The sequence below is a fragment of the Vigna umbellata genome, chromosome 10 (genome assembly GCF_029865625.1).
Source record: "Vigna umbellata cultivar VRB3 chromosome 10, Vumbellata_1.0, whole genome shotgun sequence".
Lineage (NCBI taxonomy): Eukaryota > Viridiplantae > Streptophyta > Magnoliopsida > Fabales > Fabaceae > Vigna > Vigna umbellata.
The window spans coordinates 20,676,237-20,703,201 of NC_142174.1; the positions used below are offsets into that span (position 1 = coordinate 20,676,237).

Consider the following 26,965-nt stretch of genomic DNA (forward strand, 5'->3'; position numbering starts at 1 on the left):
CATATGTTTTCTTTTCTTTTAAGCTCTCAAATAAAGAAAAAAAAAATGGTAGAGTTTTTATTTTAAGGATATGTTAGCCGAGAGAAACCATAATATATACAAAAGCAGATAAGTTGTGTGTGTGGCATCATTCACAAGTTATAATTGGGTTAAAAAGGTGTTACACCATTTTGTATTGTACCAATGTTTGTGGGACAATTTTGGCTTCTCACCAAGGATGGTTTTATATAGGTGTAGGAACACTGGGAATTGAAACTTTATTTAGCACAACAACACAATACTGTGTTGCAAACTGGTGATAAATCTGTCGTGCTGGTTTTTTGTAAAAGGGTCGAGAATGTCTATTAATATATTAGTATACATGTTCTTTTGCTGATAGAAAAGTGTGGGGTTGACACTTTATAATGTGTTGTAAGATAACAATTCTATCAACTATCATACATTGAAAAAACGAAGTTTTTTAGGGGCCTCAACATGACGATGCTGGAAAAAACAAGCTCTGTAAAGTGCCTGGAAAATGTAAGATTAACAATTTGAAGATATGATGAGATAATCTGTCTCAATTGTTTTATCATAATCTTAGTGGGTATTAAAATGAAACTTATGTTAGATATGATGTATTAATTCTGAATCTAAATATTATATTAAATAGAATGATAGCGTTAAACATTGTATAAGAAAGAAAAAAAATATATGAATCCAATATTCTTAAACAATGGTATAATAGAAGATTATTATATACTTTAGAAATATACCATATGAAATATATATGTTTAATGTGTACTAATGATAGGAATGTAAAAAGATCATAGCATCACCATAAGTACTCTTATATTATATTAATTATTTATTGTTGATAAAAAAACCAATTGATGAAAAATGTTGTAAATGAAATAAAAACAAACTGCTTAAAAATTATATACTTAATCATAAGCTAGAATTGTTTGACTTTCTTTTCACCACTTTCAGCATAGAGGTAAACTCGAAATATATAAATACTTTTTTATGGTAATTATTCAACGGTTATGGATAATATAGAAACTAAAATTTTTTCTGCACTTACATATGAAAAAAATGTAGTTTTTAAGTCGGTTTAAAACTCAACGGTGAGAAAAGATATCCTTCTAGAATTTGATTAGTTTTCTCTTAATTATTTTCCTTGAAATTAGTTATAACATTACAATATATGATATCTCAATAATTAAAAAGTTCCTCATCAGCTAAAAATAAGTTTGCAAGTTATTCAGAAAACATTAAAAAAAACATCAACTTAGTACTCTCACAAAATTTGGTAATTTCAAGCAAAGATATTGGTTAACTATGTTGAATGTCATTCTTTCATCATCATACAGTGGTCAACACTCTCTTCACATAACATCACATAATATTTATGTTTATAATCTTCAATTTATGTTTCACACTATATATAATTTATTTGTTAAAGTAAGTAAGCATAACAAGTCAAATGACTTCCTATTATATAAGTCAATTTATGTTTCACGCTGTATAATTTATATATTAAACTAAGTAAGCATAACAAGTCAATGACTTTCTATTACATTTTTTTTTTCAACAATAACAAATATATATAAACAAGACAATAATTGGATTTCTTCCACCCATATAAAAAACTTGATATATGTACAAACATAAACAAGAAGATAAAAACTTGTTGGTAAAGTAAAATTTAAAATACTAATGAAAATATCCATTGTTAAATATTTGTTGGCAAATTTCATGAGTAAACTGTGTAGGTAATCTAGAATTGTTGTTGTCAACGAATTTTTTCATTGATAAATTCTGTCAGCAAAATATCACTTTATTTCTTGTTTTGAGTTTTGAATATTGCATTAATATTCGTTGGTAATTTAATTTTTAAAATTTATGAGTAAATTTGTCAATGAAATAGAATTTTGATTATTAATAAAAATTTGTCGATAAATTTATCAATAAATTCAATGCCAATTTTCTCCCTAATCTAATGAAATATATTTATACATTAACTAGAGATGTATGAAAAAAAAAAGAGAACAAGAAGAATAAGGAAAAGAAATACGGGGAGGAAGAGATGATGCAACAACGATGACAATTTTGGAGATGATAGTGATATTGAAGGAGAAAAAGGAAGAGAGAGAGAAAAGAAGAAAAATAGGGAAAATGAGAAGGATGAGAAGTAGGAAAAAGAAGAGGAACACCTTCAATAACGATGAAACTAAATTAAACTAAAGAAGAGGAAGAAAAGAAGAGAAAGAAAAAAAAAAGAAAAGAAAAAGGAAAAAGGAAGAAGAACCATAGTGCACTATTTATCGATAATTTTAGTGATAATAAAATTTTTTCGATAATTATCTATGGATAACCAACAAATATTTATTATCATTTTTTTTCTTGATATTATTGACATATTTTTTTCTATTTATATTTGTTGATAAAATTTATCAACAAATAATTTATTGACAAATATTTTATTATTAGTAAATTTTATTTATTAGAGCATTTTGATTATTGTTAATATCAATTATATATATATATATATATATATATATATATATATATATATTATTTTAATAATTTTCATTCTCAAAACTTAAAAAAAAAAAAACTCTCCAAACCCTTAATCATCTTTCTCATTCCTTTAACCCTCTCAACCCAAAAAAGAAACCCTTTCTCTTTGATAAATTAAAAATTAATGAATATAGGTATAGATAACATAATATTTATATTTTCCTATTAACATGCAGATATAAAAAATATATATATCTATAAATATTTATTTCATATCTATTACGAATTTTATTAACAGTCAGATATAAATATGGGTGACGTAAATTCACTTGAGACCTAAACCTCGTGGTAAATTTATGTTGAACTTAGATAATTCTTTCATGTTGTCAAGGAATGTTTCAATGAGAAAGTAAAGTTATTTGGTGTTATTGGTATAATTTTCAACTCTTGTGAAATTGGAAAGAGGAAGTGACGAAGAAGAAATTACTCACATTATGAAGAAAAAATAAATTGGAAGCCGAAAAAAAAAACTGCTTTTAATTACAAAATTGTTACTAACATCAAATCCTCTAAATTCATGAGTTAAATCTGAGACGTAGGTTATTCTTTCTTTCTTCACTAGTGTATAAATTTTTTATTTCTCATTTCTATCATGTTCGTATGAACACCTATGTTTTATTTTTTTTCTAATTAACCTACCTTGAGTGTCCATAGAAATAAAAGGTGTCTAAATACAACCCATTAAACTGTCTATTTATTTTTAATCAATATAGTCACTTATTACTTATTTAATTTTCCTTATCTTTTAAACTTTAGTTTCTAATTAAAACTGTGCAAATAAAAAGGTTTTTGGGTCAGCAAAACCTTTTAAACAAGTCATACTTAAACTTAAAATGATATTTATAAAATCTAAATAAACCCATAAGCTCTTCGGGAGTGCAAAGATGTCTCCTCCCCCAATCCTCAAAGTGCTTGTGATCGATGTGGTTACGAAGAACAGTGTAACACAAAAGTACAACGTAGTTGAATATTGTTGGAAAATTAAAGACAAATTGCAAGATTGATAATTTATAACTACCTACCACTTCATGTGGCGACTACATCTGGGACCCAGTTGCATCAATTGCAATAATTTTCTTTTCTTCTTCAATCACCCTGTTGACTGATTAGTCGCCCGAACCCCAGCATCTGCACGTTGAAGTCAAACAATCTTAGATAATTGGACGCAAGAAATTAGAGGGAATCTTTATGAATGAACTGTGAACTACACTGATAAACGTCATCACTCATTACCAGCGGGCGATAGCCGTTGGTAAGTTTTTCAAGTTTATGAAATCAGAATCTGGTTTCCCTTTGTCCCCATTTTCGTTTTCCACCAAAAACCCTTCCCCAAACCTCCTCCAACCCTCAATCCGAACACCCCAGGTAGTGGCACTATGATGGATGCTGGTGGCGGTGGTGTGGGGCAAGTGGCGTGACCCTGTTGGCGAAATGCGCGGTGGTGGTGGTGCGAGCGTGATGGTGGTAGCACGACAGTGGTGACGCGAAGGTGGCACAAGGGTGGCGCGAGGGTCCTACTGGGTGACGGTGGTCGCTGAGTCACAGTGGCTACTAGTGGTGGAGGGATCATGGTTGTCCAGAAGCCCTAAACTGGCTTTGGAGGGATGATGAAGGTAAGTGTGTGTTGACTGAATTGCCTTTTTGTTCTGAAATTAGTTTAATGGATTGCGAATTATGCTTGCTGCCAATTTGAAATTGGTTCGTAATTGATTTGTTATTATAATTATGCTTGATTTGTTATTATAATTGATTTGTTATTATAATTATGCTTGCTACCAAATTGGAATTGGTTTAATGAATCACCTTGACTTAAATGTTTTTTAGTGGTAGGTTTGGTTTTCATATCTTTCTGTATTCTATATTAGTCATTGTAATTGCAATTTAAACTCTTTTTTTTTTTTTGTCGAAAGTTTGTGCTTGCTATATTTTCGTCAAGAGAGAGTTTGTAAAAGTCCTAAATTATTAGTTGGCTCACAGGTCATCGAGATAAGTTTTGAGTCATTCCTTGTGTGTATTTAAGTGCTAAGGGTCCATGTTTCTATTTAACTGTAGCACTTGAACTTTTAGATATTGGATAGTAGATAGGAATTTATCAATATCAATTTATAGAATTGATCAATATATCACTGGTAATGGTTACCGTCACTAAAACTACTGACGGATATTTGATCATCGATAAACAGAAAAAAATAGTCCATTATCTACTTATATTAATTGTTATCAATGAATTTTGTTCGTCGGCATTTTTCATTTTTTTAGTAAGATATGTTTGATTCCGCAAGATCAAGCAAAATTTAAAATTTAATATATTAGTTTAAAATAACATTTGAGTAATTTTCTCATTACTTAAATTTGTAATTTTTTTCAGACAGGTTGATTCCTTATATTTTTATCTGCCTTGTATTTAACTTACAGAAAGTGAATCGAATTGGTTCAGAACTAATTTTGGGAGTCCTTTTTCATATAATGATTATTCAACTGTTAGTTCACATAAATAAAATAAAAAGAACATTAATATTGTAATAATAATCTTATTTTAATATTTTACATATTTATTGAATCACATGACTCTACTATTAATAATAAAATTGAAATAAATTAAAATAAAAATAATATTAAGATACACATGACATAAATATTCATGAATAAGAAAACATAAAAGCAAATTATTGTTTTTAGAAAAACAAAGTAATTAATCAATACTAAATTTAAGAGACTAAGCTTAGTTTAAAGATTCAAATTTGGAGTAAATATGTAATAAAATAAAATAGACTTATAACTTGAAAGATTAAAATATGATATGTTTTCCTTTTGTGAGTTACGCGTATTACCTAGTCCTATCTTATCATTGACGTGCATGGATTGAAAATTGAAAATGGATTGAAAGTTATGTGAAACGTCTCAGTCTTATCTTATCAGTGAGCTTGCAACTTGCAACTTACACTTCATTCGACCCAGACAGTTAAAACCACTTGCATCACGCGTTCCTATAAAAGGTCTCAGTCTCCTTGGCACTTGATGAGACACAAACCAACGCCACGATACATTCTAGTATTTGTTTAACTCTTCTTGCTCGCAAATAATGGCGACGAACAATAGAAATTATTGTGCGAGGGTTGAACGAAGGGCACTTGGAGCCCCCAAAAATTTGATGCAGGCAATACTGATATTAGCAGAAGCCATAATGTTGTTTTTTTACACCGAGAGATGCCACATCTTCAACTTGCACAGAGCCATCGCTCATGCAGTGTTGGACAAGGTGCTTCCCTAGTTCTTACCTATTATCCATTTACGTTGGGGTTCTTTAAAAAGTTTCTTCTTGTTGAAAGAGGTTTTGCTTATTTTTATGTAGGGTAAGAAAACGATTGAAACTGAATGCCGAGAAAGAAGTGATTGTGCAGAAGTGAAAGGCCGTCAAATTTTAAAGGAGTTATATGAGTTGAAGAGATTGTTGAGATGTGCCATGCTTTTCGGCAGCCGAAAACGGGTTTTGCAATTTCGATTTGCTGGTGGATTCGATGAGGAGGATGTCCTCTATAGGAAGAGAACATCTAGGGTACGTTCATTAATTAGTACTATAATATTGTTGATGAATTTTCGTTGGCCATTTGAACTGAAAATGAATTTTGAATGTCAGATTCTGAAGCCCGCTTTCACGGTTATACGTGATAAAGAATCAAAATGTTTACTCGTGTTCATCCGTGGAACGCATAGCATAAAAGACACTCTCACAGATGCACTGTGTGCTCCTGTCTCTTTCAATCACAACATGGTTTCAGGACATGCACACCGTGGCATGGTTGCTGCAGTTCTTGGATTGGAGAACTTTGCATTCCTGTACTACTTAAAGCTCTTCATCAATACCCCCACTTCAAAATCAAGGTATTTATTAATGTTACTTACTATGCTTTTCATAATAATAATAATAATAATAATATTTCCATGTATATATATATATATATATATATATATATATATATATATATATATATATATATATATATATATATATATATATATAGATCGTGGGACACTCCTTAGGTGGTGGTACTGCTGCACTGTTGACTCTTAAGCTTAGAGAAATTGAACAGTTTTCTTCAACAACTTGTGTCACATTTGGCCCAGGTATACACACTTCTTTAATTAACACATGTTCGGTTGAGTAACTAATTTGTATGGTTATGTATTAGAATTAAAATAATTACATGATCTTTTGCAACAAGACGTTAATAGTTTCATAATTGTAATTTTTGCAGCTGCCTGTATGACATGGGAGTTGGCTGAGTTCGGAAAACCCTTTATCATTTCCATTGTAAATGGTTCTGACATAGTGCCAACACTGTCGGATTCTTCTGTTCATGATTTCATTGCTGAGGTAACAACCTACAATATTAATTGTCACTTGTTAATTTCTCGTGATGATATGTCATAGAAAATGTTTCGTTCTTTGCACAAATTTAAGCTTTTGTGATTAGGTATTGATCGAATAATTTGCACGGTCGGAATAAGGGTAAAATATCTTCTGCCAAAGCCATTGCAAAACTTGCAGTAAATTGTTGCACCGAGGTAGCTTCAAGCTCCCTTCTTTATAATATATATTTAAAATTGAAATCTCAGACTGTGTTCTATAGGTATTATTAAAGTGTAATGCAAATTCTAGAAGAATGTAGAAGCTCCTTAAGATAGAAGAATTGAAATGTAATACAAGTTCTAGAATATTCTAGAAAAACCTAAGATAGGAAGAAAAATCAAGAATATTCTACATAGGTAAAAATCTAGAACATTCCACATAAGTTGTGGCTAGTATGTTCTAGAATAATCTATGGGTCTATAAATATCCATGAACTCTACCATTTGAAGGATGTAGCCAACATCTATCATTTTGTATGAACCAACATCTACTACAACTAAAGACGACTACAACACATCTTCCAACTACTACTTCTACATTCAACTATCTCTACGTTTTCTCTATTACATCAACTACTCCTTTCACAACCTTCAAAATACTAACAGGTATTCACTAGACACTAACGAGAGTTTACAATTAATTGATTCGGTGATCTTATTAATTATCTTATACAACACTGATCCTTCTTTTTGCCTAAAGGTTGTGAAGAAGCATAAACACTCCTTTATACCGTGGTCCCAACGTGAGAACATTAACACATTGTCAGATAACTTGGGTGAAGCTTCTGGGTCATCTGGGACAAGTTTTGAACCTTTTTTAACTGAAGAGCTCTTACTCATAGAATCTATTGATGATGATGAATATGATTCTTCCAGTGAAGGATCTGACAATGATGACTCAGATGACGATGCAGACCAATTGTTGAATCAAATGAGGAATCTTGAATTGGGAAAACATGCTAAGGAGAAAGATATCATTGATCCAGCTAGGCAACGTCTTTATCCACCAGGCAGGATCATGCATATCACTTCTCAGATGTCTGAAAATTCGAACTTAAATCACAGTGATGCTGGGGAAAAACATGTCTGCTTATATCAAACGCCTACACAACTGTATGGAAAACTCAGATTTTCAAGAGGGATGATACTGGATCATCCCACGAAAAAGTATCTGAAGAAGTTGCAACAATTAATCAATAAACTAGAGAAAGAGTGATTCAAATATCGTGGAGCATGAACCAATTATTAAAAAGTAAATGAAAAAGTAATTGGTACTAATTTGCTCACGGAGCCTTAGAATTAAAATTATAGTGCTCTTGATTCTAATCCTCAATTTTCGTTTTTATGAGCATATATTAGAATTGTTATTGTTGAATATGTTGGTAACATATTGTAAGAGGTTTTTAGGAGTTTCTTATAGAAGAACTCTTTGAATGTTAATTTCTGCTAAAGAATAAGAGTTGTATTTGTGTGTTTGAGCTCTATTTATAGAGCCATCCAATAAAGTTTTCATGTTAACATGTTTTCTTTTCTTTTATGCTCTCTCAAAAAATAAAAATTGGTAGATTCTTTTTTAAGGATTTGTGAGTTGAGAGAAACCATAATATATACAAAACCAAACAAGTTGTTTTTTTTTTTTATGGTAAGGAGAGTTAGACACGATTCAATAATGTCAAGAAAATGATGATAGAAATCGGGATACAAAACATGTCTGGAAGAGATAAAATTTCAGTCATGTTAAGCATCGCAAATAATAGTTATGGAATTTTCTGATAAAAAAAATAGCATAAAAGACTACTACTTGTCACTACAGTATTTTTTTTTTATCAGAAAAATAATAAATATATTATATGTAAGGGTATAACACCGCACGAATATTTAACAACTGGTGAAATGTTGTAAATGAAAAAAAAAATGCTTAAAATATATATACTTAATCTTAAGCCAATAATTAATTGACTTTCTTTTCACCACTTCCGACATAGAGAGGAAAACTTGAAACACAAAATATATAATAAGAAGTCAAACAATGTAGAATTTGAACTGATATTCGGTCAATCAAACAATAAAACAAAGTAAAATAATGACTCTGTATAGAAGATTCAGGAAGAACAAGCTATAGAAATTTAACATTTGAAGCTCCACCAATTAGTAACAATGTCAGAATGGACAGAATGTATAAACTGTTTAAGCGTTGAGAGTTCGCTTTCTTAAAAACCAAATTTTTAGCGATGAACAGACCCGTTGGAAAATTTGGAAAACCCATTCATTTATTTCTCGTACTGGAAAAACATAAGTATCATGAACCTCACCAGCCAACAAACTTACACATAAAAGTGTCAGAATAAGACTTATTACAGCTGCAACACACTCAACAAACATAAAAAAAAAAAACTAATTTAGCTTCTTGAACCTTTCACATCCATTTTTTGGCTTATCATGCACCATAATGGGACTTCTCTTTCTCTAGTTGATTGATTAATTGTTGTAGCACCTTCAGATACCTCTTTGTTTTATGATCAACTGTCATCCTTATTGAAAGTCGGAGTTTTCCATACATCTCTCTGGGCGTTTCATACAAGACGACACGTTTCTCATCAGCATCATCAGAATTTTCAGAGGAAGGTAAAGGGACAAGATGCAAGATCCTTCCTGATGGATAAAGATGATGTTTAGCAGGCTTCTCTGATGTTGCCTCTGTACTACCTGCTCTTTCTTCAATACGAACACCCTCATATTTCATTTCTGCTTCTGTGATGCCTTTTTTTCTGGCTGCTTCTTTTTCCTTGCCACCATTAATCTTAGGATTATCATCCTGTTCCTCCAGTTGAAGCTCCTTCAAATATTGATTCATTTCATCGTTAGCAGTGTTGTGAGTCGCAGAATCCTCTTCATCCACGCCATCATTATCAGATTCTTCACTGGTGGATTTAGATCCGTCGTCCTCATCACTCGTAAACTCGGAGATTATTAACTCTTCACTCGCTTCATAACTTTTGTCTAATGGTTCAGAGGCTTCAGCCATGTTTGCTGATTTAGAACTTGTCAATGCAGCAGTTTTCTCTCGTCGTGTCCAGCTTATCAGTGAGCGAGTTCTTTGTTTACTACTCATCACAACCTTTAAGTTATAAAGAAGGATCTCCATGTAAGATAATTATTATATAAGAAATCAGTATACAAAAATTGTATATGTTAAGATCAATAGATCAAATATGGTTTCCTCGTATGCAACAGTAATTAAGTAATTTGTTTTAATGTAAAGTTTTTCTGTTTCTTAATGTAACTACATAATGATCATAACCACAAATCATAAAGAAGGTACCTCAGTGCCACGGGATACTGCACGATCCGCAATGGCTTTTGCAAATGGTACGCGAGATCCAATTGCGTTGTAAGCAGAAGTAATTAACTTTTTACGCTTAATCCTAACCTGTGTATCATGGAATCTGTATTATTAATTATGGAGTGACATAATAAAAGCCCACTTGATCTGATCAAATAACCAGCCATTAACGTAAAATATTGACAACAAATAAAAAAAAAAAAACACATTTGCCAAAACCATGTAATGTTTAAAGAACTAATTTGAGCACCTCGTGAATGAAATCATGGACAGAAGAAGCTGACAACGTGGGCACCAGGTCATCACTATTCACAATGGAAGTGATAAAGGGCTTCCCAAATTCCGCCATTTCCATTGACATACAGGCAGCTGCATCAAAAATTATATTTGTGAAACAACAGAAAAATCAACTAATTAATTAATTAAGACTCATAGATAAAAGACAGAAAAACTTATGTACGTGATATTTAATGTTGAAATATTATCCATCTCTTTATAATTACTTCTTTTGTATCTTTAACACTCATATATTCTATCTGGTTAAACTAAAGATCGTGAGATGATTCAACTTTCACGAAAACCTATTGAAAATTTAACTCAATCAAGACCAAATAAAACTTTAAAGAAGTCATATAGTCACATGCCTGATCCAAAGGTGACACAAGTGCACGAAGCGAATTGTTTAATTTCTCTAAGCATGTATGTCAATAATGCAGCAGTACCACCACCAAGTGAGTGCCCAACAATCTATCAAATAAAGATTAGGTTCAGTTGCATGTTTAAATAAAAACAATATATATAATTTTATAGTTTATATAAAGTAAAACTTTTATATAGAAATATGGGTATTGGATGAAAAAGGAATTGTTATCAGTGGGTGAACATTATAATCAATGTTCTTCCAAAAAACCTAAGAGACTGATATACCTTGACTTGGAAATCGGGGTAATGACGAAGTTCATCCAGAAGTTTAGGAGTGCAGTGCTTTTTGATCCAACGAGCCGAAGCAACCATACCACGGTGCCCATGTCCTGAAATCACGTTTTTCCTCTTCGGCTCACCATCACTGCTAATGAAATGATTGAAGGAAACGGGAGCACCGATCACATCTGTCAAACAGTCTTTTACTTCCTGAGTTCCACGGATGAACACAAACAAACATTTTGATTCTTTATCACGTATCACTGTGAAAGCAGGCTTCAGAATCTGCCAAAAAAATAACTGTTAGGTAAACTGGCATTTGATATATTTGCCTCCTCTTCATTTTTAAAAATAGAGTAGAGAACTAAAGTAGAAAATTTTAAAAAGTATATACCCGAGCTCTTCTCTTCCTTAGGACAACATCTTCCTTGACGAATCCAGCAGCAAATAGAAAGGAACGAAAGCGTCTATTGCTGAAAAGCATGGTGCGTGTCAAGCATTTTTTGAGGTCATACAATTCCTTCAATAATTCGGGGTCTGTGAGTTGCACACAATCATCTCTTTCTTTACATTCGATTGCAAGTGTTTTCTTACCCTGTAAGAACCCAGTAAGGACATTAACTGATGAAGAAAAGTTGAAAGAAGGGAATGTTGGAAATGGATGTACCTTTTCCATTATACCATGGATGATGGCTCTAGGTAAGTCGAAGAGGTCGGAGAGGTCCCATTTGCCGAGTGTCTCTGCATAACCGAACCTAATGGCTTCTGCTAAGGTGAAGACCATGTCCATGGATGTTTTGGGCGCCTCAGCTGGCCTTTTTTCAAGCTTCCCCGCAGCCTTCTTAATCGCCCTGGACAGTATCATTTTTTCTACTGGAATGCAAACGAGAAGAAAGTTCGGCAAAAGGGAACTAGAGAAACAACTAAGACTTCAGTGGCTTGGAGTCTAATGTGAGAAGGACTGTGAGCTTATATAAGACATGACAAGGTAAGAATAACGATAGAATGAATACATTTATTTTTAGGCTTAATACCTCTTTTAGTCCCTCGAAAGAGAGGAATGTTCAGAATCGTCCTACCCTTTTTAAAATGTTGAAAATGGTCACAAATTTTGAAAAAACTGGTCAACTTAATCCTTTTTGGTTACGGCGTCAAATTTTTAATAGTGTAGTTGCCAACCTGGACAAAAGTTAATGATGTGTACAGTTTATCTGACTGCGTGGCAACCCTAATTCTTAAACCCTAGCTTCCTTGTGCCGCCAGCACCATGGACAACTGTAGGCGGCCGTCACCCACCCTACCGTCTTGCCACAACCTCGCACGTTTCAGGCCCCCTAAAGCCATGATTTAGAAATCATGGTTGCACGATCAGGATTACAAATTGGATCTGGAATCTCTGTCTGGATTTCTTTTCTTGCAGGTGCTCGCAGTTTGCGAAGGTGGAGAAACCATGGTGTGCAGTTTGCGATCTGGAGGTGCGGCGTGATGGTTCTGCTGTGCGAAGAAGATGATGAACATTGGCCATGGTGGGTTTCTATCGCAGTGGGAGATGGCACGATTTAGGTCTGGTGGAGGCGCTGATGGCTAGCTCAAGGTTGGGCGAAACTCGCAAGGAGATGAATGGAAGAGTTGTGGCGGCGATTTAGGTTTCGAAAGATTTTTGGAACTGGGGATTTCTCGTTTTGGGTTTCTGCAGGTGTGTGCGAGATAGTGCTCTTGCAATGGTCATGGTGGATGGCGGTCCTTGCAGTTCTTCGGCGACTTGAAAAGTGTCTCATGGTGGAGATGGAAGTTGAGGAAGATATTGAAGATGATGATGGAGGACTCGCGACTTGGTGTTCGCATTCTGTATTGGTGACGGTGGTGGCTAACGGCGGCGACGCTGGTGTTGGGTGACGGCGAGGTTGCGGCAAGACGATAGGGTGGCTAACGGCGGCCTACGGTTGCCCATGGTGCTGGCGACACAAGGAAGCTAGGGTTTGGGAATTAGGATTGCCACGTCATTAACTTTTGTCCAGGTTGGCAACTGCACTGTTAAAAATTTGACGCCGTAACCAAAAAGGATTAAGTTGACTAGTTTTTTCAAAATTTGTGACCATTTTGAACATTTTAAAAATGGTAGGACGATTCTGAACATTCCCCCTCTTTCGAGGGACCAAAAGAGGTATTAAGCCTTATTTTTATTTGACATATATTATAAAAAGTAAAATAGTTATAAAAAAATTATTTTTTATATTATTTTTTTAAAAAAAATGTTAAAAAAATAAGAAAAAGTATGATCATATAAATCTTAAAAAAATTTATGTGTCAAATTATCTTATTTCCCTCCCGTGAACAGCTACGATTCTAGCATAGTATTTTACTATACAATGCAGGCTATTTAGCTAGCTAGATTTGGTGTGGTTTGGATTGAAAAGAAAGAATTTTAATCTGACCAAATGATGTGATTTTGGATAGAATTTTATGATTTTATTTGAAAAAATAAAGTATTGTTATATTTGATTTATTTTTAGCACAACAAAACATAATTTTATTATTAATTTAATTATTTTTAATTTTATTTAAATAATGTTCTTTTTTTTAATTTAAATTTTTAAATAATTTTTTTAAAATAAATCAATTGTTTAAAAATATTAGTTTTTTTCTTTTTCATAAATATAAATATAATAATTAATTACTAAACATGTAAATTATCTTAATTATTAAAAACTAAATATGTTGATATTTATTTCTTTTTTTAAAGATTTTTTTTATTTTTTTAAAATTAAAATATAAAAATAAAAAATACGTTACGGAAAAATTTATTAAATAATAAAATCATAAAATTGAACGCTTAATATCATTAAAAGTTAAAATCATATATTATTATAGTCTAAGAATAATAAATATGAATAAAAAAATTTAAATCAACTTAAAAATATAAAATCATTCAAGCTATATATAGAGTGGAACTGATGTTGTCACCCTAATAAGAGAAATGAATGACTGTACAGAAAATTAATATGAAAAATTAATGATGGTATAGAAAAATCAAAAGACTCCTAAATCAAAAGTGTGAAAAGGACCAAAGAACTTCAAAAGAGCATGGGTTTAAAACTTTGATTTGAATTCATTTTTTTTAATACTAGTTATTAAAAATAATACATTTTTAATTAATCTGACGATATATAAATATTTAAAACGATATTACGTGAAAATGAAAATCTAGAAGTACTATTAATTAATTATGTGTAAAATTTATTAAACGAGATCATGTGGCATGCGTGGCGTGGATTTAGGCGGAAATAATGTTAAATGAAAGGTTTATCATAATATATAATTTGAAAACAGAACTTATCCAGGAAGCAGCTGTCATTTCTAATTAACAATTTCCTCACATCTTAACGTGTGAAAACATGGCTTTATGTTTGGTTGGAATCCAGATTTTTTGTGATCATACGCTAATCCTACACCATTTTTCAACATTTGTTTTTCTTATTCATCTGATAAATTGCTTTATTAATTCAATAAAATAAGTAATATACGTTTTCCAGGTAAAAAGGAAACTCTCATCAGCACTGCATTCTTCTCACATTACAATTACCAAAATTCATTGTCGCCAGTAATAGATAATAAAATTATTCTTCTAAATTTATTTGAATTTAATTTAAAATTCACTTTCAAAAGAGAAAGTGCCAAAAGCATTGAATATATATAACAAATAAGTGTAAGAAAAAGGGTCTGTTCATTACGGTTGGCATATTTTAATCTTTGAAACATCTGAAAATCTAAAACAAAGATTTTCAATTGGTTTGACTTCATCGTGGAAATTAAGAATGAGAAATAAGATATAATTTTTACATACATTTACATGCACGTGGATAATGACAGAGAAAAAAGAAAGAAAAAAATATTTGACTTATGATTGCAACGGATACAAGTGGATTGGAAGTGGTGTTGTGACATGTTACTTACATTATCCGACAATTCAAATAAATTGATTCAGTTTTTTAGCGACAGGTTGTCAGGAGTGTATGTATCTGTACGGTAGTTAAATAGTGTATTATGAATCTTGATTCAGATATGTAAGTAGATTATTGTCATTAATTAATGTCTACTTGTTCTTATTGAATATTTACATTTACCAATTAAGCAGGAAGTGGAAGCATAATGGTATAAAGGTTTGTCTGTCAATTTATGCCTAAGGAATTTTCAATGATTGGGAAACATAATGAAGCTTTTTTTTGTAAAATTAAAAAATGAACTTTAAATTTAATTTAATATTTTAAAATCAAATTCATATATATATTTTCATTTTATTTTTAATTAATATAAAATTATATATATATATATATATATATATTTTTTTTTTTTTAAATATGAGATTTAATATTATTAAATGATTCGATAGTAACTAATAATAAATTTTATTTATAAGATATAGATTTTAATAATAAATAATATACTCTTGATTACATATTAAAATTATATATATATATATATATTAATATAGTAAATGTGAGTTTTCAAAATATTATTATTGGACCAAATAGTCTAGCAGACAATAAAATAATCAAAGATATTTCATTAGAGATATTGATAAGCCGTTTATGAGTAACTAACCGAATATCTAAGTAACTTTGTTTTTATTTGATCTATGAAACACTTATAAATACACTGATAGGGCCAAATGTCAGATAGGTTCAACTCACACTCTATGAGACTCAAATATTCAACTGTGATAAACAGTTCATTAAATCGTTCTTAACTTGAGCGTCAAAGTTCCTTTTGTAGGTACCTTCCCCCATCAAGAGTGTAACTGAACGGCCTCCGAAGTCCAACCGAGCAGTATACGCAACTCAAGATTTGGAAAGTAGGAAGATTATGACAGAAAGGTACGTCTCTCGATTCTACACAAATCCCTACCGAAACATTTTGGCATCCATCGTGGGGTCGAGTGGCATCCCACTGAAGTTGCAAGGAACCAAGACGAATGCAAGTCTTGCATGAGTGATAATGTAGGAAATCACAATCCTAATGCTTCATTTCTCTCGGAACAGTTCATTGATCTTGATCTTATTATCACCTTTGAACAATGGAGGTGTACATAATAGTATTGGGTCTGGATGTGGGATTCTATTAATAATCCGCATGGATTGACCAGCTCTTTTGGTCTTCAGACATCAACCGAAAGACTGATCGGTTTTACTTGCTTGGCCGTCCGGCCTTATAGCACTAAGCTAATATGATATTAACTAGCTTTTGATTGTGTATATTTTTCTTGACCATTCCAATTCAAATTACTATTTTTCTTCAAGTACAGGTGATAGGACCCTGCGTACAAGTCATTTGATCAAACGAGAGCTTACCTCCGTGTAGGTGACAGGATCCTGCAGACCACCCGGCCAAGTGGAGTCCAAAATCGAGAGGTGATAAAAGTTCTCATCGAACTGTCAGTCTCGTCCACAAAACCCAGGGAAAGTTATATGAAAAACTCCTAGCCCAAACCGAGGTTATATTAATGTTATTATGGTCACCTTCTTATTTATTTTGCAGGTAACAAGGCAGTACAACACCTACAACTCACTCGTGGCACATCCTAATATGGATTTCAGTTTTAGTCTCCAAACATTCAACTATAGACCGATCTGTCTTATTTGCTTGGTCGTCCGGCCTTAGAGCCTAAGCTAACTTGATATTAATTGTCTCAACTTTTGATTTTGTACACCTTTTCTCACATTTCAAATTCGAAATGTTAGTATTTCTTCAGTGCAGATGATATGGAAGCAGTTACATCTTGGCCATGATGCTTCCCAATATGGATTCTTCGAACACTCAACCACAAACCGAACAATCTCACCTATGTTTTTGACAATATGTATCTTACAGGTCACAAGACACTAAAGCAGTTACCAGCTCATCCATGACACATCCTAATATGAATTTCAATTTTGGTCTCCAAACAATCAATCGAAGACCAACCGGTCTTACTTTCTTGGCCGATCGGCTTTATAGCATAATCTATTTTGATATTAATTGTCTAACCTTCTAAATGCATTGGTTTGTTTGACTACTCTTTTTCTCACCATATAAATTTCGAGTTGATTTCTTCAGGGCAGGAGACAAGATCTTACATACGAATCATTTGGCCAAGCAATAACTTACCGTTCAAGCTGCACAAAAAAACCTAGGGGAGCACCCCCTAGTCTGGGACATGTTCGCCAAAGAACACCCAGTACATCCAATATAGGGGAGAACCCCCTAGTCTAGGAAATGTTCGCCAAAGAACACCCAATACATCCAATATAGGGAAACACTCGTTGATCTAGGACATGTTCGCCAAAGAACACCTAGTACATCAAAACCTAGGGGAGCACCCCTTAGTCTAGGACATGTTCACGAAAGAACACCTAGTACATATCAAAACCTAGGGGAGCACCCTCTAGTCTAGGACATGTTCGCCAAAGAACACCTAGTACATCAAAACCTAGGGGATAATCCCCTAGTCTAGGACATGTTCGCCAAAGAACACTTAGTACATCAAAACCTAGGGGAGCACCCCCTAGTCTAGGACATGTTCGCCAAAGAACACCTAGTACATCAAAACCTAGGGGAGCACCCCCTGGTCTAGGACATGTTCACCAAAGAACACCTAGTACATCAAAACCTAGGGGAGCACCCCCCTAGTCTAGGACATGTTCGCCAAAGAACACGTAGTACATCAAAACCTAGGGGAGCACCCCCTAATCTAGGACATGTTCGCTAAAGAACACCTAGCGTATGCAAACTTTGTCGAGCAGTTATGAGCATCTTAAAACGATATGCAAAGCAATCAATCATTATTATCCGCTGAATGGTCCCCTCAAAGGTAAACAAGCAAAAGAAAATCATTGTTATAACTAGTAACAAAGTACTTCGACAAACCACAATGCAACGGAAAACAATTAAAGTTCGAAAGGGCATTCATAAGGTCCATCGTTCCGTCAGCGATGAACAAAGAATAGAAGCAACCTCCTGCAAACTCATATAAGTCCTATGGTTAATCATGGCTAAAACTGAACGCTTAACTCGATCATCGGGGGCATATGTATGGTATATAGTAATTGGGCCGGCATTCAAAATATTATTATTTGGCCAAACAGTCCAACAGACGATAAAATAACAAAAGATATCTCATTTGAGATATTGATAAGTCGTTTATGAGTAACTAACCGAATCTCCAGGTAACTTTATTTTTATTTGATCTATGAAACACTTATAAATACACTGACAAGGCCAAAGGCCAGGTAGGTTCAACTCATACTCTAAGAGACTCAAATATTCAACTGTGATTAACAGTTCATTAAACCACTCCTAACTTGAGCATCAGAGTTCTTTTTACAGGTACCTTCCCCCATCAAGAGTGCAACCGAACGACCTCTGGAGTTCAACCGAGCGGTATACGCAACTCAAGCATTGGAAAGTAGGAAGATTACGACAGAAAGGTACGTCTCTCGGTCCTACACAAATCCCTACCGAAACAAAGGTTTTATGGAGTAAAGAATCCAATGATTTCAAGTGAATGTCATCATGCTATTCGGAATTTGAGTGCTCAAAGGATCTGAAAGTTAACAAACTCAACAAATACAAGGCCAAATTTGTCACTTTGCGAATTCTACTTTTTGGGCTACCATGTTGAAACGTTTCAAGAAGGAGTGTTACTTCCTCAACCACCACACATTGTTTCCTACAACTTTTCATTCCTCTTTTGTCCTTTCATATTTAATGTGGTGGTTAAAAAATTTAACTTTCTTCAACTTCCAACCACTTCATTAATGGTTCCCAACAATATATGAATGCAGTCTTTCTAGAGAGGTTCAACACACACATACACATAGATCTTCACATTAGTAAGATATTGTCCGCTTTGGGCCAAGCCCTCATGGTTTGCTTTTGGTACCACTCTAAAAGGCTTCTTATTTTATCCGATGTGGGACTTTGTTTGTATCCAGCATCCTCCCCTCAAACAAAAGACTACGGTTCTCCACCTCCCCTACAACGAAAGTCTTTTTCTTATCCTTGAGTACACCATGGTCACAACTCTCTCTTTCCACTCTTTCACGATCCATGGTCAAACACTGAGCATCTCTTGCTCTCCACCTTTCATGATTCATCTAGCTATTTGCCACTGGTCACCTGCCATGCTTCACCTGATCATGGAGGGATGTACTCGACTGAGCTCGGTCACCAGACCTAAATCATGGGCTCTGATACCATTTGTAAGGAGGTTCAACACACACACACATACACATAGATCTCCACATTGGTAAGATATTGTCCGTTTTGGCCCAAGCCCTCACGGATTTGCTTTTGGTACCACTCCAAAAAGCCTCTTATTTTATCTGATGTAGGACTTTGTTTATACCCAACACCCCCACACTCCACCACTTCCACGGAAATCAAATTCCTCTTATTTTCCTTTTCCCTGTAATTGTTCTTCTTTAAAAATAAAACAATCCAAAACAAAATCAATTAACTTTAATTAAATTAATAATAATTAATTCATTAAATAAAACAAAATTAATTTAAATATAAATACATAATTTACTTAAAATATAATTATAATTAAAATATAATTACTTAACTTTAAAAGTATCTAAAAATTAATTTACAAATCCATAAATTAATAAACTAAAAATTAAAAAAAATAAATTTCAGTTGTCCATGCTTTCTTTAATTTTTTATTCAACTTACTATTCTCCAATAACATCGTGCTCTCGCTTTCATCAAGTGATTCTCCCTTATCTCTACTTCAATCACCTCCTTCAATGTTTCAATAGCCGCACGTAAGTCTCGAGAGGTCTTTAGTGCCAAATCTCGCTCTGTTTTGAACTCCGAAACGTCTATCTGTTTCTGCAACAACAACTTTTCTGCTTCTTCTCGTTCTGGAACCAAAAAACGAGGCTTTTCAGTTCACGACTTAGACCTTCAACCTCGCAGTCCTTCTCTCCAAGGAGTATGTCGAAGTAAAGGTTCATCTCCTTGACTCAGTTGTCCACGAAAACTGAAGTACTCAGTCTCCAATCTGGGCTCTCCAGTGACTCCTCCAAGCTCACCACTAAGTTGTCATGATACCTCCACGGGTTGTCTTCACTATCTACCGAGCTACCTAGTTTCCAATCCTCCATGCTCTACAATTTCTCCATCGAGTTATGCGAGACCTTTAGGTACCTTTTCGGGCTCTCCGACAACTCATCCAAGCTCTCCTCTGAGCTATGTAGACGTCAATCTGGGCTCATACTTGACAATTCGTCATCTGGGTTTCTTACCATCATCAAAATTCCAATTTCGTCATCGGCTTCCTTAGTAAGGAGATTTGTCTCCTCCTTTCTCTCATTCCGACGATATTTTTCTATGTGAACACTCATTTTGCGGACTCTTTGTAGCCATTGGCTATAACATTCCCAACGTCTTGGGATCCAAGAGCTCTCATCTACATACTCAAATTGTCAAAATTGACTTTCTTTGTTAGGTGAGACAGAAATATACTGTACCATCTCTTTCTCACTCGGACATTCAGACTCTCTCAACTCTTATATCAATTTCTTAAAAAATGACATTCATATAGATATTTATGAATATGCTTCTAGTGTTTGCTACACTCTGTGTCAATAAAACATTTACAATTTATAAACTTACATATTGGTTTTTCTCCTACAAAATTATAAACTCTACCATTAAAACACCATTTATTTTCTATTATTGTCTAATAACCACTATAGTGACCCTTGCACTCTAAAAATAACAAAACTTCTAAATAAATAAACAACTCCTTTAATCTTATTACATTTAAGTTTAACCTAACAATATGACACTAGTTCTCATACTATACTACAAAAACATAACCACCTAAGATGGTCATCCTCACTAACGAACTAATCTTAGATATAAAAGTGACTAAGAGACTTATTACAACTCCAATACACGCAACAAACATAAAACAATCAATTTTAATTCTAAGGCTCAAAAAGCCTATTAGTTAAAACCTTTCATATCTCTTTCTCAAATTGATTGATTAATTGTTGGAATACCCTCAGATACTTGCTTGTCATGTGATCAAATAGCATCCCTCTTGAAAGTTTGAGTTTTCCATACAGCTTTCTACCGGTTTCATACAACAACACACGTTTGGCATCAACATCATCATAGTGGATTGGTGTAGAATTTTTAGAAGAAAGTACAGGATTAATATGCAAGATTCTTCCTGATGGATAAAGATGTTGTCTAACAGGCTTGTCCGATGTTGCAACTGGACTATCTGCAGTTTCTTCACTATAAACAATGATGGCAATGCTCTAGCTAGGACAAGCCAAATCTAGAAGCAATATAAGTTATAAGTTCATGGATGAAGATTGCGGAATTTGATGGTGGTGAAAGGTGTTGATAGCTCATGGTTTTAGTGAGTTGTATGGTGAGGGAAGATGTGTTTAAGGGTTCTCTAAGAGAGGTTAGGCCAAGTCTTGGAGGAAGGTGGCTAGAGGAGGTCAATTGGGTTGCTCTAGTCTAGGGTGTGACCTTAAAAGAGTAGTATGGCACAAAAATAGCAGCATAACTTTACTTTAAATCAAAGGTGATTACATGATAGAGAGCACCTCTATTTATAGGCTAAGGTGTCTCAAAAATGGGTGGAAACTTTAACTTAAAAGAGCCACCTTGGTTGGCTTTGAGAGCAAGGAGAAATTCTCTCCAATAAGAGAGAGACAAGTTGCAAAAATCCTCTTAAATGAGAGAGTGACATGTGGCCACTACCTATAGAAAAACTCTCCATTCCTAGAGTGACACATGGCCACTAACTAGGAGGAAAACTCTGCAATGGGAAGCCTCCACATCTCTACGAAATCTTGCTCCCTTGTCCTCCAAGCTTAGCCAAAATGTTGACCCCTTGGTCAACCACCCATTTTGGACATCCAAGCATAGTCAACTTTTGGCCTTGGCCTTTTGTTGACTTGTTTGGTCAAAATCTTATTCTACTCGACCTAAATACAAGGCCCAATTGAAATCCTACACTACTAGGCTCATAATACAAAGCCCAAATAAAATCTAGATTACTTGGCCCAAAATACAAAGCCCAAATAAAATCTAGACTACTTGGCTCAAAATACAAGGTCCAAAATTATTCTTACACTAATAAATCTTCATGATTACTTAAGATGGTCCAAGAGAAAGAGTCTAGGCCCATCTTCCATAGATGCCTCCAACACTTCATGTGCTAGGTCACTATGAACAACCTCATCATTATTCATCTCTCCTTTTGTGATGCCTTTTTCTATGGCTGCTTCTTTTTACTTGCCACCATTGATTTCAAGATTATCCTCCTATGTGTCTAGCTTAAGCTCCTTATAATATTCATTCAATTCATCGTTAAGTTGAACGACAATACGAAAGGCTAATGGTTGTGGTTAGATGGAATTGCTTCCGCTAGAGGGGAAGTATATCAATGTGGAAGAGACTCGCCCTTGAGGGGGAGATTGTTGGGAATCCAAGTGTGAGTCCAAGTCCCACATTGGATAGAAATGAGAAAGTAGAGTACTATATAAAGGTGAAAGACCCATTAACTCATTGCCTTAAGGTTTTTTGTAGAGAGTGGTGTCAATCCCTTAAATGGTTGGACTCTCATTGGTGTTTGTATCTCTCTAGTGAGCCTCCTCCTCAATAGACCCAACAGAAATGACATTTCATGCACCTCATACGATACTTTCTAAATTTTTTTTTCAGTGCTTTAATTATTGTTTTCGATTATATAATTTGTAGATATTTTAGACTTCACAATTCATAATATATAATTCATAATGTAATTTTTTTTGTACTGTGATGCAAAGACAATCCAAAATGCAAATTAAACTATAATTGTATAATCCGTAATGCAAATTTGGAAAACATTCAAGATTGTAAATTCTATTTTGAATTGTACACTCCGTAATGAAAATTTACATTTTAAATTATACAATTCGTAATGCAAAATTAGAAGACTATCAAGAATATAAATTACACTCTGGGTTTTATAATTTGTAATGCAAATTTACATTTCAAATTATATAATTTATAATGAAAATGTACAAGACAATTCATAATGCAAAATACATTTCGAAACATACAATAGGTGATTTTTAATAAGGAGCAACTAAATCATTTCACTAATACTATGAAGGTGCAAGAAGAAAACATGGGGTACAAGAACAAAACCCATATTAGAAAACTCCTTCATTAATAGAAGTATAGAGATCCATTACAAAAAAAATGCTAAGTTATTGATAAAAAAAGAATTGTTGATAATTATTTCTCAAACATTATCCGATAAATCAATAAATTTTGTTTGTCAGTAAAACATTAAAATTTAATTTATGATAATGTAATTTATTAAAATTTGACATTTTACAAGTCTATTCTTAATTTAGAAATATAAATGATAGAATAAAATATTATATTACTTTTCTAAAAGTTCTTAAAAGAAAAATAATATTAATTTATGTTATCCAGACTTTATCAAGGTATATTGCTAGAGGTCTATTTGATTAATAGACTTAATCTGATTAGTTATATAACCATTAATCCGATCTAGTTCATATATTAATTGAATTAAATTTCTGATAAACATTTGAGCGAATATAGAACATAAATTCTTTTGTCAGACCCAATTTATCCCTTTATTCTTGGATGGTATATATGATACTGGTTCTCATACTGCAAAAACTTAACCTCATAAGATCATCATCCTCACCAACGAGCTAATCTTACATATAAAAGTGACAGGCTAAGAGACTTATTACAACTCCAAACACGCAACAAACATAAAAGGACGAATTTTAGTTCTAAGGCTCAAGAAGTCTATTAGCTAAAACCTTTCACATCTCTTTCTCAAATTGATTGATTAGTTGTTGGAACACCTTCAGATACTTGCTTGTCATGTGATCAAATAGCATCCCTCTTGAAAGTCTGAGTTTTCCATACAGCTCTCTACCAGTTTCATACAACAACACACGTTTGGCATCAGCATCATCATAGTGGATTGGTTTAGAATTTTCAGAAGAAAGTACAGGAACAATATGCAATATTCTTCCTGGTGGATAAAGATGATGTCTAACAGGCTTCTCTGATGTTGCAACTGCACTATCTGCAGTTTCTTCACTATGAACAACCTTATCATTTTTCAACTCTCCTTCTGTGATGCCTTTTTCAATGGCTTCTTCTTTTCCCTTGCCACCATTGATTTCAGGATTATCCTCCTGTGTGTCTAGCTTAAGCTCCTTGTAGTATTCATTCAATTCATCGTTAGCAAGGTTGTGAGTAGCAGCTATGATTTCCTTCTCTTCTTCATCCATGTCATCGTTATCAGATCCTTCACCGGAGGATATGGATCCGTCGTCCTCATCACTAGTAAACTCCGAGATTATGAACTCTTCTGTCCCTTCATAACTTGTATTTGATGATCGAGCGGCTTCAGCCAAGTTTTCTGATTTAGAACCTGTCAATGCCGAAGCATTCTCACGTTTGGACCAGCCTATCAGTGACCGAGTTCTTTGTTTACTCTTCATCACAGCCTTTAGGTATATAAAGGAAAATCTCAATGTAATTAGGATGACTATTAATTATATGAGAAATTCGTATGGAAAAGATCAATGGGTCAAATATGATTCCTCTTATACAAAAAAGTAATTAAGATGTTGTGATGTGAAGCCTTTTTTTTTCATGTAACTGCATAATGACCACAGCCACAGTGTAAAACTGCTGTTAAACATAAACAGGGGAGGTTGAAGGTACCTCGGTGCCGCGGGATACTGCACGATCTGCAATGGCTTTTGCATTAGATGCAAAAGGTATGCGAGATCCAATTGCGCTGCAAGCAGATTTTATGAATATTTTACGCTTATTCAGACCCTGTAAATCATGCGATCACTATTAATTATGCGGTGACCAAATAGAAGCCAAGTTCAACAAAGAACCACCTATTTTCTGACAAACTTTATCCCAAATTAAGCCATTATCATAAACCTACACAAGAACGTATTTGCCAAAACCATGAAATGTTAAAGAACTAATTCAAGAACCTCGTGAATGAAATCATGAACTGAAGCAGCTGACAATGTCGGCACCATGTCATAACCATTTATTATGGAAGTGATAAAGGGCTTCCCGAATTCCGCCATTTCCATTGACATACAAGCAGCTGCATAAAAAAAATAACTACTTCTTTAGTATCTTTAAAACCCATATTTTTCTTCATGTGGTTAAACTAAAGACCATGAGATGATTCAGATATCGAAACCCTGATGAAATTTAATTAATTACTTAATCAAGATCAAATTAAAACTTTAGATGAGAACTAAAGAAGAAGAAGTTATATAAGCACATGCCTGGGCCAAAGGTGACACAAGTACATGAAGAGAACTGCTTTATTTCTCGAAGCATAAATGTCAACAGTGCAGCAGTGCCACCACCAAGTGAGTGTCCAACTATCTATTAAACAAAGATTATTATAATTATGGTAATAGACAAATAAAAAATATTTCTTGACCTGCACGACTGAATAAAAACCATATATAATTTCAGTTTATTTATGAAAATAAATTGAAGTAATGTGGAAAGTAAAACACGATACCTTGATTTACAAAGGGTATTGGAGGAACTATGATGGGTGAACATTACAATATTAATTTTCTTCCAGAAAACATAAGAGGCTAATACTATACCTTGACTTGGAAATCAGGGTATTGACAAAGTTCGTCAAGAAGTTTAGGAGTGCAGTGTTTTTTGATCCAACGAGCTGCAGCAACCATGCCTCGGTGCCCATGTCCTGAAATCACGTTGTTCCTTTTCAGCTCACCATGACTGTAAACGAAATGATTGAAGGAAACGGGAGCACCGATTGCATCCGTCAGAGTGTCTTTTATGCTTCGAGTTCCACGAATGAACACAAACAAACATTTTGATTCTTTATCACGTATCACTGAGAAAGCAGGTTTCAGAATCTGCCAAAGAAAACCTGTTAGGTAAACTGGCATTTGGTACTAAAAATAAAATAAACATTTTTTAAAATGGAAAGAGTAGAGAACTAAGGTAGAAAATTTTAAAAAGTATATACCCGAGCTCTTCTCTTCCTTAGGAGAACATCTCCCTTAATGAATCCAGCAGCAAATAGAAAGGCACGAAAGCGTTTTTTGCTGAAAAGCATGGTGCGTGTCAAGCATTTTTTGATCTCATACAACTCCTTTAATATTTCGGGGTCTTTCAGTTCTACACAATCGTCTCTTTCTTTACATTCTATTGCAACTGTTTTCTTACCCTGTAAGAACCCAGAAAGGACATTAACTTATGAAGAATAGTTGAAAGAAGGGAATGTTGGAAATGGATGTACCTTTTCCATTATACCATAGAAGATGGCTCTAGGTAAGTCCAAGAGGTTCCATTTTCCGAGTGTCTCTGCATAACCGAACCTAATGGCTTCTGCTAAGGTGAAGACCATGTCCATGGATGTTTTGGGCGCCTCAGCTGGCCTTTTTTCAAGCTTCCCCGCAGCCTTCTTAACCACTCTGGACAGTATCATTTTTTTCCACTGGAATACAAACGAGAAGAAAGATCGGGAAAATGGAACTATAGAAACAACTAAGAACAAAGATTGCAGTGGCTTGTAGTCTAATGTAGGAGAGTGTGAGCTTATATAGGACATGAGAAGCTTGTCTTTTGTAAATAGTTGAGAGGAGTTCTAACAAGGTA

General features: G+C 33.8%; 3 protein-coding genes across 3 annotated transcripts; 1 reads left to right on the forward strand and 2 right to left on the reverse strand.

Annotated features, from left to right (window-relative positions):
* Nucleotides 1-3,628: 3,628 nt before the first annotated feature.
* On the forward strand, nt 3,629-8,349 carry LOC124820635 (uncharacterized). The gene is given in 8 exon segments (XM_047292375.2): nt 3,629-4,175; nt 5,482-5,821; nt 5,915-6,118; nt 6,200-6,368; nt 6,371-6,444; nt 6,585-6,687; nt 6,819-6,937; nt 7,673-8,349. Coding segments are annotated over 7 exon segments (1,362 nt in total). The 5' UTR covers nt 3,629-4,175; nt 5,482-5,644; the 3' UTR covers nt 8,189-8,349.
* Nucleotides 8,350-9,214: 865 nt separating this feature from the next.
* Nucleotides 9,215-12,101, reverse strand: LOC124820637 (uncharacterized). Its single transcript, XM_047292377.2, has 7 exons — nt 11,904-12,101; nt 11,631-11,831; nt 11,243-11,521; nt 10,960-11,062; nt 10,566-10,684; nt 10,295-10,402; nt 9,215-10,090 (listed from the first exon to the last, which is right to left on the reverse strand). Exons 1-7 carry the CDS (start codon nt 12,099-12,101, stop codon nt 9,410-9,412), a joined length of 1,689 nt encoding a protein of 562 aa, XP_047148333.2. The 3' UTR covers nt 9,215-9,409.
* An 11,995-nt stretch (nt 12,102-24,096) lies between these two features.
* On the reverse strand, nt 24,097-26,795 carry LOC124820639 (uncharacterized). The gene is made up of 7 exons (XM_047292379.2): nt 26,607-26,795; nt 26,334-26,534; nt 25,942-26,220; nt 25,606-25,708; nt 25,300-25,418; nt 25,013-25,129; nt 24,097-24,792 (listed from the first exon to the last, which is right to left on the reverse strand). Exons 1-7 carry the CDS (start codon nt 26,793-26,795, stop codon nt 24,097-24,099), a joined length of 1,704 nt encoding a protein of 567 aa, XP_047148335.2.
* Between the last annotated feature and the right edge of the window lie 170 nt (nt 26,796-26,965).